This window comes from Erythrolamprus reginae, chromosome 2 (genome assembly GCF_031021105.1).
Source record: "Erythrolamprus reginae isolate rEryReg1 chromosome 2, rEryReg1.hap1, whole genome shotgun sequence".
Classification (NCBI taxonomy): domain Eukaryota; kingdom Metazoa; phylum Chordata; class Lepidosauria; order Squamata; family Dipsadidae; genus Erythrolamprus; species Erythrolamprus reginae.
In genome coordinates this window covers 282,313,908-282,331,468 of record NC_091951.1, presented here as the reverse complement: position 1 = coordinate 282,331,468, position 17,561 = coordinate 282,313,908, and the positions used below count along the sequence as shown (strand labels likewise).

The 17,561-nt window shown below is 37.7% G+C and overlaps 1 protein-coding gene across 11 annotated transcripts in view; it reads left to right on the top strand.

The window, feature by feature from the left end:
• The window catches only part of CDC14B (cell division cycle 14B), a 65,885-nt gene that overhangs the window by 29,588 nt on the left and 18,736 nt on the right, over positions 1 to 17,561 (top strand). For all 11 annotated transcript variants that reach the window (XR_011558328.1, XR_011558327.1, XR_011558326.1 and 8 more), the window contains exons 5-11: positions 11,177 to 11,253; positions 13,014 to 13,080; positions 13,567 to 13,629; positions 14,008 to 14,095; positions 14,329 to 14,559; positions 15,380 to 15,518; positions 17,075 to 17,222. Coding sequence is in view for 6 of the 11 variants with exons in the window: in XM_070742797.1 (XP_070598898.1) it covers positions 11,177 to 11,253; positions 13,014 to 13,080; positions 13,567 to 13,629; positions 14,008 to 14,095; positions 14,329 to 14,559; positions 15,380 to 15,518; positions 17,075 to 17,222 (813 nt within the window). In the remaining 5 variants the exon portion in view is untranslated. The remainder of the gene's footprint in view (positions 1 to 11,176; positions 11,254 to 13,013; positions 13,081 to 13,566; positions 13,630 to 14,007; positions 14,096 to 14,328; positions 14,560 to 15,379; positions 15,519 to 17,074; positions 17,223 to 17,561) is intronic.

Here is a 17,561-nt window from a genome sequence, read left to right as displayed (position 1 = left end):
TTTTGTGATGCTGCAGGGGAATCCCAGCAGCGCAAAACGGGCGCTTCGCTGGCAACAGAAGTCTAGAGGTGGGGTTTCCCATGGAGGGAAACCTCAGGGGAATCCCAGCAGTGCAAAAATGGGCACTGGCTGGCAAAAGGGGTGAATTTCGGGCTTGCACGCATTAATCGCTTTTCCATTGATTCCTACGGGAAACATTGTTTCATCTTACAAACTTTTCACCTTAAGAACCTCATCCCGGAACCAATTAAGTTTGTAAGATGAGGTATCACTGTATTAATATTTTTCAAGTTTCTGTAATGTATTATAACAAAAGCATTTTTCTAATGGTTATTGTATTCCTCAAGATATTTTCAAATTTTACAGTGCGTTGCAATTATGAAATATATTTTTAATCTTAGAAATAAAGTTATTTACAATGTCGTCCTATGTGACACAATTCAGAGAAAGTTAGAAAAGCTTTCAGCTCAGTGACTCTAATATGCTTAATTGGTTTTGAGACCAAGTTCAGAATGTCTTGTGCAAGGTGGGCAAAGAAGAGGGAAGCCTAAAACGTTCTTTTTCATAACTTTATCAGTAACACTATAAAAATGAGTACTGTACACTGAATCAAGAGATTGCTGCTTGCTTCTTCTACTCCATCAAGGTTATGAAATGTTGTTAAGAATAGATTTTTGTCTTTATGGATGTTTTTCATCTGGTGATTACCCCCCCGCGCGCCGTTAAATCCTGCCAAGTCCTTTACTTTCCTACCATATTCAGTAAGAATTTCAAACACACCAAATGATTAGCTACATAAAGTATTGCAGCAGAAGAAAGGTTTGAAACAACATAAAAAAAAGATTGCAAAATTTCTTAAGACCCTATAGATGTTCTTAGTAATCTGGTTTTAATCTTTTGTAATAATTTCTCATCTATCTCCATGTGCCTTCTTATTTCACTTCTTATATGCCAAGCTGTATTGAAGTAATTAGAATGTATAACCATGGACCTGTGCTGTTGGAAAAGCATCTAGGGAATGCCGAGGAAATGAAATTGCAAATAAGAAATAAGATGCCATTGCTTTTGCTTTGCTTAATTAAAGATTAACATGCCAATTTTGTCTTAAAAGGGAAATAATTCATATTTTCACACTAAACGTCTGCAGTAGGTGCTTTCAGTCTACTAATATTACAAAGATTAACACAAAATGTCCTTTCTTCTGTTTCCTTTATGTGTCTTAATTTAGAAATAGCTTCTATATGTCTTGTCCTCCTTTCTTTGTCTTCTGCCTCCATCTCACTTCTTTCTTCCCAACCCTGCATAAACTTAGTAACAGTGTTTCTTTTTCTCAGGCTTGGCACTAATTATGTTTGGAGGGCTACCGTTCTTGGGTCCTACCCCCCAAGAATTGCTGTAATTCAGGTGATCTCCGGGACTCATCTCTGTGTACTTTATTTTCTCATCTTCTTCCTTCAGGGTAAGCAGTTTCCTTCACCTCTTGTGCTCCCCCCCCCCTTTTTTTTTCTAAAAATCCTTCCTAGGTTTCAACATTTCTAGTTGTAACTCTGTTTTAGACGCCGCTGTTGAAGCAGACACATCATCTTTGATGTAGCTTTCAAACATGTAACTTCTTTCCCATTAGCAGTTTGAAACTAGATGGAATTAAATATATGCCAGTAAATTCAGTTTTAATTTCTAGGTTAATGCATAAAACATAATGCCAGAAGTATGTTTCATGTTCAAGGTATAGATTTTCATAGGCATTTCCTTTTTTAAAAAAAAAATGTGTTATTTAGATTTTATGTGGCTGCTGGTATTTTTCTTTTGCTTTGTATAATGTTCTCCTTCTCTGAGTGTGTACTTCCCGCACAGTACTCCTGTGTGTATTTTATCCAAGAGATGATATATTACCTAGGGGAAGGTTTGGTAGGGAAAGTTTGCCTATTTGCCGATGACTCTAAAGTGTGCAATAGGGTTGATATTCCTGGAGGGGTCTGTAATATGGTAAATGATTTAGCTTTACTAGATAAATGGTCAAAGCAATGGAAACTGCAGTTTAATGTTTCCAAATGTGAAATAATGCACTTGGGGAAAAGGAATCCTCAATCTGAGTATTGCATTGGCAGTTCTTTGTTAGCAAAAACTTCAGAAGAGAAGGATTTAGGGGTAGTGAGTTCTGACAGTCTCAAAATGGGTGAGCAGTGTGGTCGGGCAGTAGGAAAAGCTAGTATGATGCTTGGCTGCATAGCTAGAGGTATAACAAGCAGGAAGAGGGAGATTGTGATCCCCTTATATAGAGCGCTGGTGAGACCACATTTGGAATACTGTGTTCAGTTCTGGAGACCTCACCTACAAAAAAATATTGACAAAATTGAACGCGTCCAAAGACAGGCTACAAGAATGGTGGAAGGTCTTAAGCATAAAACGTATCAGGAAAGACTTAATGAACTCAATCTGTATAGTCTGGAGGACAGAAGGAAAAGGGGGGGCATGATCGAAACATTTAAATATGTTAAAGGGTTAAATAAGGTTCAGGAGGGAAGTGTTTTTAATAGGAAAGTGAACACAAGAACAAGGAGACACAATCTGAAGTTAGTTGGGGGAAAGATCAAAAGCAACGTGAGAAAATATTATTTCACTGAAAGAGTAAGTAGATCCTTGGAACAAACTTCCAGCAGACATGGTTGGTAAATCTACAGTAACTGAATTTAAACATGCCTGGGATAAACATATATCCATTGTAAGATAAAACACAGGAAATAGTATAAGGGCAGACTAGATGGACCATGAGGTCTTTTTCTGCCGTCAGTCTTCTATGTTTCTACCTTATCTTTAGCCTATATTAGATGTCAAGGTTTATTTTCCACTGTACCTAAGGACTCTCCCCACCTCTTTCACCAGTTTAAGAAATTTCTGCTGCCTTTAGTTTTGCATTGTCAATTCATAAGTTTTATTTATGCACTGGTTTAGGATTATGATTTTGTAGTGATAGACTTTTATTTTACTTTATGAAAAGATATATTTTAAATAAAAAATATAAACTGCTGGAGATTTGAAACCATCCTAGGACCATTGTTTTTTCCTAAAAAATGTGCTTAATCTTACAGGTTTCACTATCTTCCAAACTTCGTGACAGCTGCTTTAACTTTGATTCAACTTCATTGCATGTTTTCAACTAGAAAATATGAGTAACAGATTTATATGTGTTATATAAATAAGCTACTTTTGATGCTGCAGACATGCTGTTACCTAACTGTTAACCTAGTTAAGAATGCTTCCTTCCTTCCTTTATTTAAGTTCAAGAACCTTCCTTCACAATAATTCAGTGTTAACATCGCCATCAATATTAAAAGTAATTGAACTGGAAGAATTCACTCCTAGGTTGGGGAAGAGAAAATGAAATCCATGACCTGTTCTTAATTTTTCCCCCCAACATGATTGCATCCAGCTCTATTGCGCCTTTATTGAATCTTCAAATAAATGTCAGAAGAAAATAAGGATTTTTTTTCTTGGTATTATTCAATGAGAATTGCAAATACATATAGATTTTGTGTTGCAGATTAATCCTGTGCTGTTATCTCAAAATGTATTCTGCCAATTGGTATTGTTAACACCTAGCTGTGGGGAGGAAACTGAATAACAATGATTGTCAATTATTAATTTGGCGGATCTGTTTCGCTAAAGCATTGTTAAATTAAATAAATATGAATTAATTGGTTTCTAGGAAGAGACTAAGAACATAGGGATGAAATAACTTCTTCATAGTAAATATTAATTTACTAATAATTATTAGTAAATATTTAGCTTTAAATCAGTGTTTTAAAAGATATACAGTGTTCCCTCGATTTTTGCGGGTTCGAATTTTGCGAATAGCCTCTACCATGGTTTTTCAAAAAATATTAATTAAAAAATACTTTGCAGGGTTTTTTTTCTATACCACGGTTTTTCCCACCCGATGACGTCATACGTCCTCCCCAAACTTTTGTTTGCCATTGCTGATTGGCAAATGAAAAAACAATAATTATTGTTAATAAATAATTATGTTTATAAATATCAGGATCACTAAGTGTCTCATTCAATGGTGAGTACCAGTAATAATGGTGAACAAATGGTTTTTAAGGGAATGGGAAATGGTAACTTAGGGGTTTAAAGTGTTAAGGGATGGCTTGTGATTACTGTTCATAGCCAAAAATGGTGTATTTACTTCCGCATCTCTATTTTCCAGAAATTCGACTTTCGTGGGCAGTCTCGGAACGCATCCCCCACGAAAATCGAGGGAAAACTGTACAATAATGGTTATTTTTTTAAAAAATTGAAATATTTCAAAGTTAATTGTAGAAATGCAAAGGAATTTCAATTATGATCCATGTCTTTCTCTAGTGGGTGGAGCTAACCTCCAAGAATGGGATGACACTGTTCCTTCAGCCAATGATTCCCCATCTTTTGACTCAGTCCTCAGGCTGAATAGGATGAATGTTCTCCTAGTGCTCCTATTCTTCTAAGGTGTCTCTCCTGCATCTGTCATTGAGAGTTTGAACTGTGAGGTTTTCTCTCCAGCTGACCTAAATTTCCATCAGAGTCGCTGGGTTGAGCAACATGAGGGCTTCACTTTCACTGCTTGCCCAGCCAAGTGACATTGTCTGCAGGGTGTTTACCCTCTCGCTTTCAGCCTTAAGGGATCGATCTGTGAAATTTATTCTGGCTCTGTGTGTGACGTGGCGGCCTGGCCTTTATCTAATCTAGCCACTTTCTATCTTTTTCATCAACTCTGTCTCTGGAGCTATTGCGCTTATGTGACTAATAGCCAGGGAAGTGTCTGCTCCATTGCCACTCTGTTATGGTGTGACAGCACGGACTTGAGCTTCAGCCACTTAAGCTATCTCGGATCATCAGGCCAGCCACTCATTATCAGACGTATTCCAACTTGTCAGCCTCGGCAGTAGCCCTTTCCATACTCCCGCCATAGTAGCCACCGGACTTTGCACCTTAATTATCAGCTGAAGCATATGAAAAAAATACAATGGTGGCCATTTTGAAATGGCCATATAGATGGGCAGTGGCCATCTTTATTCCACTTTGTGAGGTGGAGGCCATCTTGTGAGTAGTGGCCATTTTAAGTGTGATAGGTGATGGTTCCGTCGAGGCCCATCTCTGTGAGGTGGAGGCCATAATTTCCTGAGGTTATTTGTGGCGGCCATTTTGAGTGGGGCGAAATTAGCCTATTAGTCACAACCAAAGCCGTTTGAACCCGCAATAGCCAGTTTTGCACTGCTAATTATTGCCACTTCTAAGAGTGAAATAGTGGGTTACAGTAATTTATTCAGTGAGTATTCTAAATTATGACAGCATTAAACAAAAGGACTTAGAATAATTGTAACACACCTATCTTCACATGAACAAAATTCAGCATACAGCAAAAGCAATAAGACTTATATACCTCTAAGCCACAGGTGTCAAATGTGCCATGTCATATGACATTTTGTGATGGTGGATGTGGCCTGCACGTTAGACATCCGACCCACAGTCCGCCACTTTGACACCCTTGCTGTAAGCTGTTGACAGACTCAGCATATTGCCTCCAACTATCTGGCTCCTCATTTTACCAGTGTCAGAAGGATGGAAGGTTGAGTCAAACTTGAGTTCGTCAGGATCGAACTCCTGGCAGTGGAATGAGAGTTAGCCTGCAGTACTGCATTCTAACCATTACGCCACCATGACTATATGTGTAGTTTCTTCCTTCCCAAGCTTCTCGCACCATACCAAAGCACCCATTCCTCAACTCATGCACTGCCTGCACTGGGTGTCAAGGCCTTCTCTACTTGTACTTTAAGACCGTATAGCTTAGCAATGACAGTCCCGGTCCCAATTGCAGTAAAAAATTGATTACTTTTACGTACTGTACTGTTCTCTCATATTTTCTTAACAGTAAATTTCCTCTACTTTCCTCTCAGCAACTATAATCTTCTTTGCAGAATTAAGATGAGAGGTCTTTTTACTTGCTGCCTTTCTACTAATGTCTGTTTAAATTAATTTACTGTTCTTTAAAAGTAAAATCCAGGGAACAAATTTTCTTAATTGCATCCATATTCTCCTAAGTGCAGAATATAGTACCAATTGGTGCAGCTTTTCTTGTTTCTAACGAAAAAAGTGTAAGGTTGCATTTTGCAGCATGGTAAATACAACAAGATTGAGTAGCACCTTTCTCTATTTTACACCTGGCAGGGAAAGGAAGAGCAAACAGCAAACATAATTACATAGCAGCCTGTTATATGTGAATATGTGCATTCACATTCTTCCTGCATTCAGATCATTCAAAATTTGTTGAGTATGGAAGTTCTGTGCTATAGAAAGACCAAAAATGTGAAAATGATATTCTATTCAAGTTTATAAGCTATGATATTTCTCATGCAAAATACAACATTGTGAAGAAAATGGAATTAAACACTGTAACAAGCATGTCTAACCCAGTGTTTCCCTAGTGTGCCGCGGGACATGGTCAGGTGTGCCGCGAGCCCGGCCTGGCTGGAGCTTCCCTAGCGGTGACGGCGTGAGCTTTTGGGGCCCGGTGGGAGGGCACCGGCCACTGTTGCTTCTAAGCTGCGTGGGCGGCCCCCCGCACAGCCGTTAGGAACCCCCCCCGGCAGAAATTTTTGAAGTGGCGCAAAGCCACGCAGTCCTGAATCGCTCCCTTCTCCGGCCAGCAAAGTCTGCTGCCTAGGAAAGCAGCGCATTTGAAAAACGCGCATTTTAAAAGCGCGCATTTTAAAAGCGCGCCGCTTTCCCAGGTAGCCGGCTTGCTGGCCGGAGAAGCAAGCAATCCGGGACTGTGTGGCTTTGCGTCGTGATGACAACAACGGCGCCATGGTGGCTTTCAAGCGCCGCCCTTCGTGGCGCCCCACCACCCGTTCCTGCAGGTAGCAGTCAGGCGGGGTACCGGGAGGTGGAGGCGGCGCGTGGCCGGGCGCTGAGCGCCATGGAGACCTGGGAGGGCGAAGGGGTGAATGTGGCTGCTGCCTCTTAGGCGGAGGCGAAGGCGACGGCGGAGTCCGTGCTGGGGCCATGCGGGGCTGCTGATCCAGGGGGTGGCGGACCGGCAAGCCGCCCTCCACTCTCTCTCCACTCTCTCTCTCTTTCTCTGTTGCTGGTGTGGTGCACGAGAGAGAAAGAGAGAGAGAGAAAAAGGAGAGAAAGCAAGAGAGAAAGAGAGAGAAGTAAAAGCAAGAGAAAGCAAGAGGGAGAGAGAAAGCAAGGAAGAGAGAGAGAGAGAAAGAGTGTGTGTGAGAGAGAAAGCAGGAGAGAAAGAAAGAGAGAGAAAAAGAAAGCAAGAGAGAGAGAGAAAGAGTGTGTGTGAGAGAAAGCAAGAGAAAGAAAGCAAGAAAGAGAAAAAGAGAGAGAGAGAAAGCAAGAGAGAAAGAGAAAGAGGGAAGGAAAGCAAGAGAGAGAGAAAGAGAGAAAGCAAGGGAGAGAGAGAGAAAGCAAGGGAGAGAGAAAGAGAATAAAAGAGAGAGCAAGGGAGAGAGAGAGAATGCAAGAAAGAGAGAAAGAGGGAGGGAAGGAGGGAGAGAGAAAGAGCAAAAAAGAGAGGAAGAAAGAAAGAGGGATGGAGAGAGAGGGGGGAAAAGAGGGAGGGAGAGAGAGGGAGAAAGAGGGAGGGAGAGAGAAATAGGGTGAAAGGGAGGAAGAGAGGGTTTTTTGTCCAAACTTTTTTAGCTCCCCCCACCCCGCTCAATGTTCTCCAGGATTTTGTAAATGTGAATAATGTGCCGCGGCTCAAAAAAGGTTGGGAAACACTGGTCTAACCCATGGTCCTGGACAGCTAGTAATGCAGCCCCACAAGATTGTAAATTTTAAAAAATAGTATAATTTTTAGTGATTTTTTATATACATTAACTAAAATTGGCCAAATATTCTTCTTCTTCATGCAGTTCTGCCTAGGTAAGCTAAACATTTTGACACCCATGCACTATAAATTAATGGCTTTGTATACATTTTCTAGAGGTGAGGAACGATGGTCCCTTTATGACTTTTGAACTTCAACTCCCAAAGTTCCTGAGCCAGCAAGAATTCTAGGAGTTGAAGTCTGCAAGTCATAAATGGACATCATTCCCTACTCCTGTTGCAATGTATCTACTTCAGGGGATAAGAAGACAATTATAAAAACTGCCATCTTAGAAATCAACAATTTTTCTTAGAAAATTGTTAAATTTCAATGCCACCCCCCCCCACCCACCCCCAAAAAAAGAATTGAAGTGATGCACTGTACATCATTCTTCCTGCATTTTTTCCTTCAGCATGTAGGATAAGCCAAGGAATGTGACTGGTTCAAGTCACCCATTGAGCTGCTCCAGATGAAATTATTTCCCCATTTCTAGAGTAGCAACGACACCATACTAATTCTTCATTTATTATCCCACTGGATCCAGCATTAAAACCACTACTTCTAACAGAATAAACAAAAGGATTAGAATAAACAAAAGTAGCTTTAGGTAGAGCATGGGAACATATCATTTCTGGGCTATTTGCAACGTCAGGAAATACAGGTAGGTCTTGCTTAACAACTTTGAGATTGGAATTTCTATCATTGAGCAATGCAATCATAAAGTGCAACATCACATGACCATACCACCTAACAACACTGCCTGGTTACTGTCATTCACTGAATACTTCCTATGATAGCAACTTCTGACTTTCTACTGCTTCCCCGTGGACTTTGTGGGAAGCCAGCAGGCAAGATCACAAATTTTGTCTGTGGGAATGTTGTAACAGTCAGAAATCCAGGCCAGCTGCCAGGCACCCTTATCACAGTCACATGACCACAAGGGCAATTCAGCCAGAACTTTTAAAACTGATCAAGAATACACTTGTTCAGTGCTATCCCAAGTTGGAATAGTTGCTGAATGATTGGTCATTAAATGAAGACTACCTGTACAGTATAGTTGGAATGGAAGATATATTTTATTTTCACCTTAGGACAACCTACTTAATCTAGTCTTTGAATCTCCTAGCCAGGAGGTCAAGTGAAACTATTAGTTGTGAAATTGGGTGTTTAGAAATGGTGCTAAATGTTATTTTATAAAACATTTCCTCATTTTCTATGAATGTACATCTGCTCATAAAAAGTTTTGTTTAATGTATAGCTTTCTCATATTTGAAGTTCAAACGTAACATATTGTAGTCATTGTCAGTATGGCTTTTCAAAGCAGTTTCTAATTACTAAGGTGTTTTTTTTTTGAAGCTTACATTAACTACATTAATTAACACGGCCTGTGAATTTCCTTTTCAAGGTTTGTGCTAATAGCTAGTTCCGCTTATGAGAATATAGCATCTATTCATCAAGAGATTTGGATGTTCTTGAAACAAGACCTGCAATTTTAATCTATGTAATGGATAATTACTTTGTGTACAGCTATATTTTCTCGGGGATGCTAATTGGATAATAAAGAGTTGCAGCCATAGAATTATGCTTTGCCTATAATTTTAATCTTTACTTCATCTCCTAAAACAGTGATGGTGAACCTTTTTTTCCTCGGGTACGAAAATATACATGTGCTCACTAATGCACATGTGCGTGGGCCCACATCCATATTCAATACCCCACACCCATGCTTCCCCATTTCCTGACTTCTGGTGGGCCCAGTAGGCCCATTTTTCGCCCTCCCCAGGCTCCAGGGGCTTGCTTGGGGAGAGCAAAAACACCCTCCCCTGCTCCCCCTGGAGGCCCTCCGGAGGCTGAAAATGTCCTCCCAAAGTCTCTGTCCATCTTTGTGTGAGCCAAAAATCAGCTGGTATATATTGGAGCTGAATTAGGGCAACAGCTTGCATGCCAGCAGATATGGCTCTACGTGCCACCAGTGGCACCCGTGCCATAGGTTCACCATCATAGAACACTGTCAGTTTGAGAGACAGAAATTGTGTGTTATTTAGTTTTTAGAATGTTTTGGTTGAAATGTATTAGAAATAGCTAATCATTGAAGGGTCTTTTACTTGCTTTCATTTTTTAACAATCAGAGTAGGTGTCTGTGTATTTTATTAGTTATTATTGATAACAGTTACAATTAAATGTGTGATCTAAAATACCTGGGTTGATGAGGAACAATTATTATTATTATTTATTGTTATTATCATTATTATTATTATTATTATTATTATTATTATTATTATTATTATTATTATTTATTAGATTTGGATGCCGCCCCTCTCCGAAGACTCAGAGCGGCTCACAACAACAAAACACAGTACAAATCCAATAATTAAAAAATAGTTAAAACCCTTAGTATAAAAACAATCATACACCCCAAACAAACCATACATAAAACAAAACGGCCAGTGGGGAGTCAATTTCCCCATGCCAGGCGGCAAAGGTGGGTTTTTAAAGAGTTTGCAAAAGGCAAGGAGGGTGGGGTCAGTCCTGATCTCTGGAGGGAGTTGATTCCAGAGGGTGGGGCCGCCACAGAGAAGGCTCTTTCCCTGGGTCCCACCAGGTGACATTGTTTCATCGACGGGACCCGGAGAAGGCCAACTCGGTGGGACCTAATCAGTCGCTGGGATTCGTGGGCAGAACAATACAATGTTAAGTATTTCAGCTGTTGCTAGAAGTCTTCTGATTACTGTTCAATTAAATAAACAATAGAGATAGAATTAATGGACCCGTTTTTTTAGGATTTGTGGAAGTTCTGTGTCACCATTGTGCTAAAACGATACGGTATAAGTATGATGCAGTTCCTCTTAAGTATTGAGGTATCGGTAAAAGCAAGTTGTCTAAAATAGTTCCCAAATGGTTATATTAATAGTAACTCTGTAACTACAATCTTAGATCTGGCTGCCTAAGTGCCAGAATGTTGTTGTGCTTCTTTAAACATTGATTTAACAATTATTATTCATATATGAAATAAATGACCTTTTTAATTAGGTTATATGGCTTATACTATGAAGCAACGGTTACAATGGACGCAAAACTAATTCTGAATTGTAGATTTCCTACAGTGGCTCTATATGGAACTTAAAAAGTATTTACATTTGTATGACTTTTTATTCAGTTTCACTTACCTTATTGTTGACTTCATGTTGGCTTCATGTATGTTTCATTTTTAAGTTCTATTCTCAAAATGTGTGTCTCATTTGGGTACTAGATAATTTAATAATGAATTCCTTAAAACACCCAAAAGAATGTTTTTCCCTTTCTTTCTTGAAACAGATAATATACCTGAGAGACTGTCCAGAAAGTGTGTACAGACATTTACTATTTGGGAATGTTTCGTATCTTCCATTCAGGTAAATAAAAGCATGCAATTGAACAGTGTCTATTTAAAAAAAAAAACATTACCCTGATCTCCTAACCCTTTTGGAATATGTAAGTTGGTATTTCCCACCTTAGCAATTTTGAAATAAGTGGACTTCCAACTCCTAATATACTTACCCCTGGTATGTTAGGATTAGGAAGTTGAAGTCCATATATCAGGGGTCCCCAAACTAGGCAACTTTAAGACTTGTGGACTTCAACTCCCAGAATTCTCCAGCCAGCTATGCTGGCTGGAGAATTCTGGGAGTTGAAGTCCACAAGTCTTAAAGTTGTCAAGTTTGGAGACCTCTGCCATATATGATATCAAGGCTTTCTATATAGTAGCTACATTTCTTATCCTGCAATTGACTAGCTGATTTATAAATATGCAGTCTTGCAGATGAGTAAAATATATTATTTATTTGTTTGTTTGTTTGTTTGTTTGTTTATTTATTTATTTATTTATTTATTTATTTATTTATTTATTTATTTATTTGATTTGTATGCTGCCCCTCTCCGTGGACTTGGGGCAGCTAACAACAGTGATAAAAACAGCAATCCAATACTAAAACAACTAAAAACCCTTATTTATAAAACCAAACATACATACAAACAAACATACCATGCATAAATTGTAGAGGCCTAGGGGGAAAGAATATCTCAGTTCCCCCATGCCTGACGGCAGAGGTGGGTTTTAAGGAGTTTACGAAAGGCGAGGAGGGTGGGGGCAATTCTAATCTCTGGGGGGAGTTGGTTCCAGAGGGCCGGGGCTGCCACAGAGAAGGCTCTTCCCCTGGGTCCCACCAAACAACATTGTTTAGTCGGCGGGACCCGGAGAAGGCCAACTCTGTGGGACCTAACTGGTCGCTGGGATTCGTGCGGCAGAAGGCTGTCCCGGAGATATACCTTGTTTATAGTTAATTGTTACTTTGTATGTGGTGGGAGGGGTTTGTTGTGATTTTTATTGTTTATATGTGTGTGTTTGTGTGTGTGAGTGTATGTTTGCGTGAACTTGGCAGGGAATTAAAGTGAACCAAGAACAAGAGAGTCATAAATAATCAATGTTCCTAATTGCAATTTGTAACTAGGGGTTAGTATAATGAATGAAGAAAATGTAAGCCATGATTTCAAATGACTTATTGCTATAAAACAAGTAATGGTTTATTTGGCAACCCTCTTAGCACCTCATATTAAATTTAAAACCTATCAAATACATTGTGACCTTGTGTAATGCCTGAACTGAGATCCATAAAAAGAGAGATTCTCTGTTCTCAGAGAAGAGAATGTGGTAGGAAAAGGAAAAGAGGAGTCAATATGGATTGCTAATATTACTATTAAGGCTATTAAATTTGTTGTCTTTCTGATGAAATTGGTGTGTCCTCCTTCCCTCCTCCCCCCCTTTGCACATTTTGGTGGAATGGAATTTGTTTCTTGTTTTTGGATCAGCAGCCTTAAAATACCATGCAACAGAGATTATGCCTATCATGTGCTCTGTTTCAGTTATTTGATGTTTCAGATTTTATCAGCTTAACAATTTTATAAGCCTTCACTAGCATAATATTTTAGTGTAGAGTCTAAAAAAGCAATAAACAGATGCTAAAGAGTTGGAGAACAGATGGTGGCTTTTCAGTCCTTACTAGACCACTTAGTGCTGATGTAGTGAAAGTGAGTATTCAGAAATATAGGCAAATGAGAAACATCAGCTATTTTGCCTTGCAAACTAGATTTGAGCTTATATATGTATTCCTAATAGGGATGCTGCATTTGGTACCTGCTCTTTTCATCTAACGCTGCTTGACTGTTTCCATGCAATAACTAAGGTTAGTATGTTCCTATAATATATAATGAATGTTGTTTATTTAATTTTTTTGGAATCATATGGAAATTTAATCTCTGAAATTAGATAAAGCAGAGAAATAAATTAAAACAAATTCTGAGATGATTCCAGGAGTGAGTATGCAAGAACACTCAATATTTTTTGGTTTCCTTTCTATGTTATACTATTCATGCATTCTGACCTTCAAGATTGACTGCTTGCCTATGTTAACTTGAGTGATGAAAACTTCAATGTAAAGCTACCGTAAATAGCATTTAAGCACTAATACCTATTATGTGGTGCTTTTTAAGTATTTAGAATTTCCAATTTGGATATGTTGGGTTTGAACTTACTGTGTCTGCTAGTTTACAGAGGTTGTGCAGCTAGTTTGAAAGCTGTGCTGATGATTGCTAAATAAAGTGTTTCAAAAAAGTTTATCATCAACTCTGCTGGATTTCTACATGTTAAATTCATTTCTTATGGATTGTAGGCATTGCAGTATGGCTTCCTTGATTTTAATACATTTGATGTAAATGAATATGAGCATTATGAAGTAAGTATCATTTACTTTTATAGTAATTACTTAATTGCTGTTGAGACTATATTTGCATAAAATTGGCACATATTATTTACACCTCATGAATTTTAAAAAATAAATTTAAACAAGGGAGATGGAAAAAATAAGTAACCAAACTAAACTTTTTTAAAAAATGTCACATTACCATTTGAGGTGGCTTTTCATCCAAGGTTAAAAGTGTGATGCCATGTGGTCTATAATCCCAGGTGAAATTAAGAGTACAGTATATATTCTTATAATGCAGAAACACCTTTACATTAGCAATCCTTGTCTCCTTTGTTTTGTTCATCAAAATAAGAAGGTTGAATGTTATAAATCAGAAATGAAGTAAAAATATACATTATTTCTTAACAGAGAGCAGAAAATGGAGACTTCAATTGGATAATACCCCAAAAAATCATGGCCTTCAGTGGACCTCACTCAAGAAGTAGAATTGAAAATGGTATGTTTAAATTGTAAAGAATTTTGTGGCATTCCATAGGAATCTACCAGATACCGAATCAGACTGTTGGTCAATCTGGTAGCTGCAGCTGCCTCATATTTATGGCCGAATAGTCCCTTATCAGATTGAAGGTTTGTGGAGGGAAAAAAAACCTTTTGTATAGATTTGAATGCTCTTTTAACCAGTAGATTGTATATGACATATTTTGCTGCATTTATTTCTTTCCTTTCCAGGGTATCCACATCATGCTCCTGAAGCCTATTTTCCATACTTCAGAAGACATAATGTTACCACTGTAATCCGCCTGAATAAGAAGATGTATGACTGTAGAAGATTTAAAGATGCAGGATTTGACCATTATGATCTCTTCTTTGCTGATGGGAGCATTCCTAATGATGCTATCATCAAAGCATTTCTGAATATTTGTGAGAATGCTGAAGGTGCTATAGCAGTTCATTGCAAAGGTATTAAAGTGATGAATTCAGATCATTAGTGTCTCATTACTTACAATTGTGTTCATAACATGCCTTACCAACCCCTGTAGAACTCATCAGACTTGGCTCTGAATGCTGCCTCGGGATGTATTTTTAATGAGTTTGATCAAAATTAGATCATTTCACTCAAAAAGATGAAATTAATCATAGCAGAGCATACTCTCTTTTAGAAGATAAGAAGTTATTCTGTCTTGGGCTAAACTATTGTGGCATCTTGCTACAAATCTAATGACCCTTTAAGATATCTAAAAATATTATTAATTATTATTTTAAGCATTGATTCTGTGATTTTTTTTTATTGTTCATGTTATTTTATTGTATATTGAAAGAAAAATAAAGAAAAATTTTATACCCGGGGAAAAAAAAAATCTAATGACCCTGTCTTTGCCATTATCTCTATGGAAGTATGCTAATCTCAATATGTTTAAGATTCAAGTTATGAAATGTTAGTACGTTCTGCTAAAAGCCTGATCTTAACAGTTGATGCATGTAATTGTTCCAAGTATTTTCAATCAAAATTATTTGCACAAATGAATGATAGTGTAGAGTAGAACCAGGACACTACTTATACAAAACTTCAAAACCCCTCAAAGGTTGTATTATTGATTTTGTTATCCTGAATTGGTCTAATGAAGTTTTTAGGATTTTTTTCCCCCTAATAGCAAATTCAACTGCCTTAGGGTTTTTGAAAAAGAGCTTTCAGGACTGCCCTATTCTTAAAACGTCAAACTGAAGGTTCTTCAATTTCTTCAAACCCAAATAAAGTAAATTTCCTTATGTTTTTATACAGCTGGACTTGGCAGAACTGGTACACTTATAGGGTGTTACATTATGAAGCATTACAGGATGACAGCTGCTGAAACTATTGCCTGGATTAGAATTTGTAGACCTGGCTCTGTGATTGGAACTCAACAACATTTCTTATTGGAGTATGTAAACATTTAAATAGGGATGCCTGTATTTATGTCTGTGTGCAATTCCAAGATCATTAAATGTTAAATATAATAATTGTTTTACTACCAAACTGGACCTCTTTAATTTGGTGTCCCTCAGATATGTGGTCTAGTCTGGCCACTGGTGAAGGAATTCATATCTGGAAAGTACCAACTTTAAAGAAAGCTACACTTAAATATGTAATAGTAGTTCTTTTTTTCAATACATACATACACATGAATATATACATACATACAGTACCATGTTTTCCCCCAAATAAACAACCCATGATAATAAGCCTAATCGGGCTTTTGAGTGCATGGCAATAAGGCCAATGCTTATTTCAGGATACAAAAAAAAAAAAAAAGATAGGGTCTTACTTTTGAGGAAACACGGGTACATATACATATGCATACATATGAAATAGATGATGGTGTACTCACGTACAGGTAGTCCTAGTTTAGTGACTACAATTGGGACCATCAATTTCATCACTAAGTGAAGGATCTTAATACTTATGACCTTCAGCTTTGCTTTGCAAGATTTGCAAGGGTTGTAAACATGAGGATTGATTGTAAACTTACTTTTCATCAGTGTTGCAACTGCAAATGGTCACTAAACAAAGACAACCTGCACACGTTACAGCTATCGTTGGATGTTTGAACCATATAGCCATATGGAGAGTTATAGTTATTTGCTTTTTAAGGAACTGATCATTACTTTAAGTTCTGAATTGGAAGAAACACTGCATTATAAACAACCTGCAATTGCCACTGCTTGTTCAAAATTATCCAGTGACTAAGTGTGTTTACTACATTAGGTTCCACCATATTAACCCATAATATTGTTCATGTATTTGGTTTAACAAATTATATGAATCCAGTCATTTTTTTAAAATTATGATTTATAGCAGTCCAATGTGGAAAAACAATTTTATAGTTAATCAACAAATCTTGCATAACAAGATAATGGATTAATCAGTGTATTATCTTAAACTATATCTATGATTGCAAGTGTATCATTCCATATGGTCAGTTTGCTTATTAAATATGTTCTTTGACAGTCATTCCATTAATGTTGAAAAGTAAAGTTTAGCCTTCATTTTCAAAATCACATTTTATTAGGTCTTACTCTGTCTTTTCTTGGTAGGTCTTTATACTCAAAAAAGCCAAGCTTCTGCTGGTTAGGGATAAAGATGGCTTTTGCTGAGCCTCTGCATCTCGCCAGGCTACCTTTCATACTGTCCCCATAGCTCAACATTTTGAAAGAGGCATAATGAACAAAGTGGGAAGAAAAATGAGGGACAGTCATGGCCTTTTCCATTAGCAGACACTTACGTTAGAGCAAAATGGATGGAACCAAATGAAAGATAGAAAGCACACAATTCAATATATACTGTATATGTTCTAGAAAACGTACAATGCTAGAACTGATGTTATATCTGTGTCCTTGCAACAATTAATATGTCATAATGAAACAACTTTATTTGAATTATAAATATGGTCATACATTGAAATCAGCTGTTTTCTAACTTAGCTTCTTTCTATTATAGGAAACAGGCAGAACTTTGGCTGGAAGGTGATGTTTATCGTTCAAAGCTGAAGAAGACTCCAAAGCTTGCAGTGACAAAAATCCTTTCAGGAGTAGATGACATTTCAATTAATGATTCAAAAAATCAGAATACAAGCAGAACTGAACCGGTAATCATCCGCATGGTGTGCTGTTGGAAACCTTAGGACTTTTTTTATATATAAAAAAAATGGGTGTAATAAACCAAAAGTTGTTGGATTCATTTGCATGGCTGTTCTGTATTTCTGTTCCTATCAAGCATTCTAAACAATAGAGGGAATAACAAACAGGAAATTCTGCAAGACAAGTATGGGCATAATAGTACTTTTTGCCAAAATACCTTTCTGCTGCTCCAGGTTTCCTTTTGTCTTACTGATTTGACCTTCACAAAAACTAAAATAAAATGCTTAGAACACTTTTCCTAAGAACTATTGGAACTGGGTTAAACAATTCATCCCATCTAGTACTGT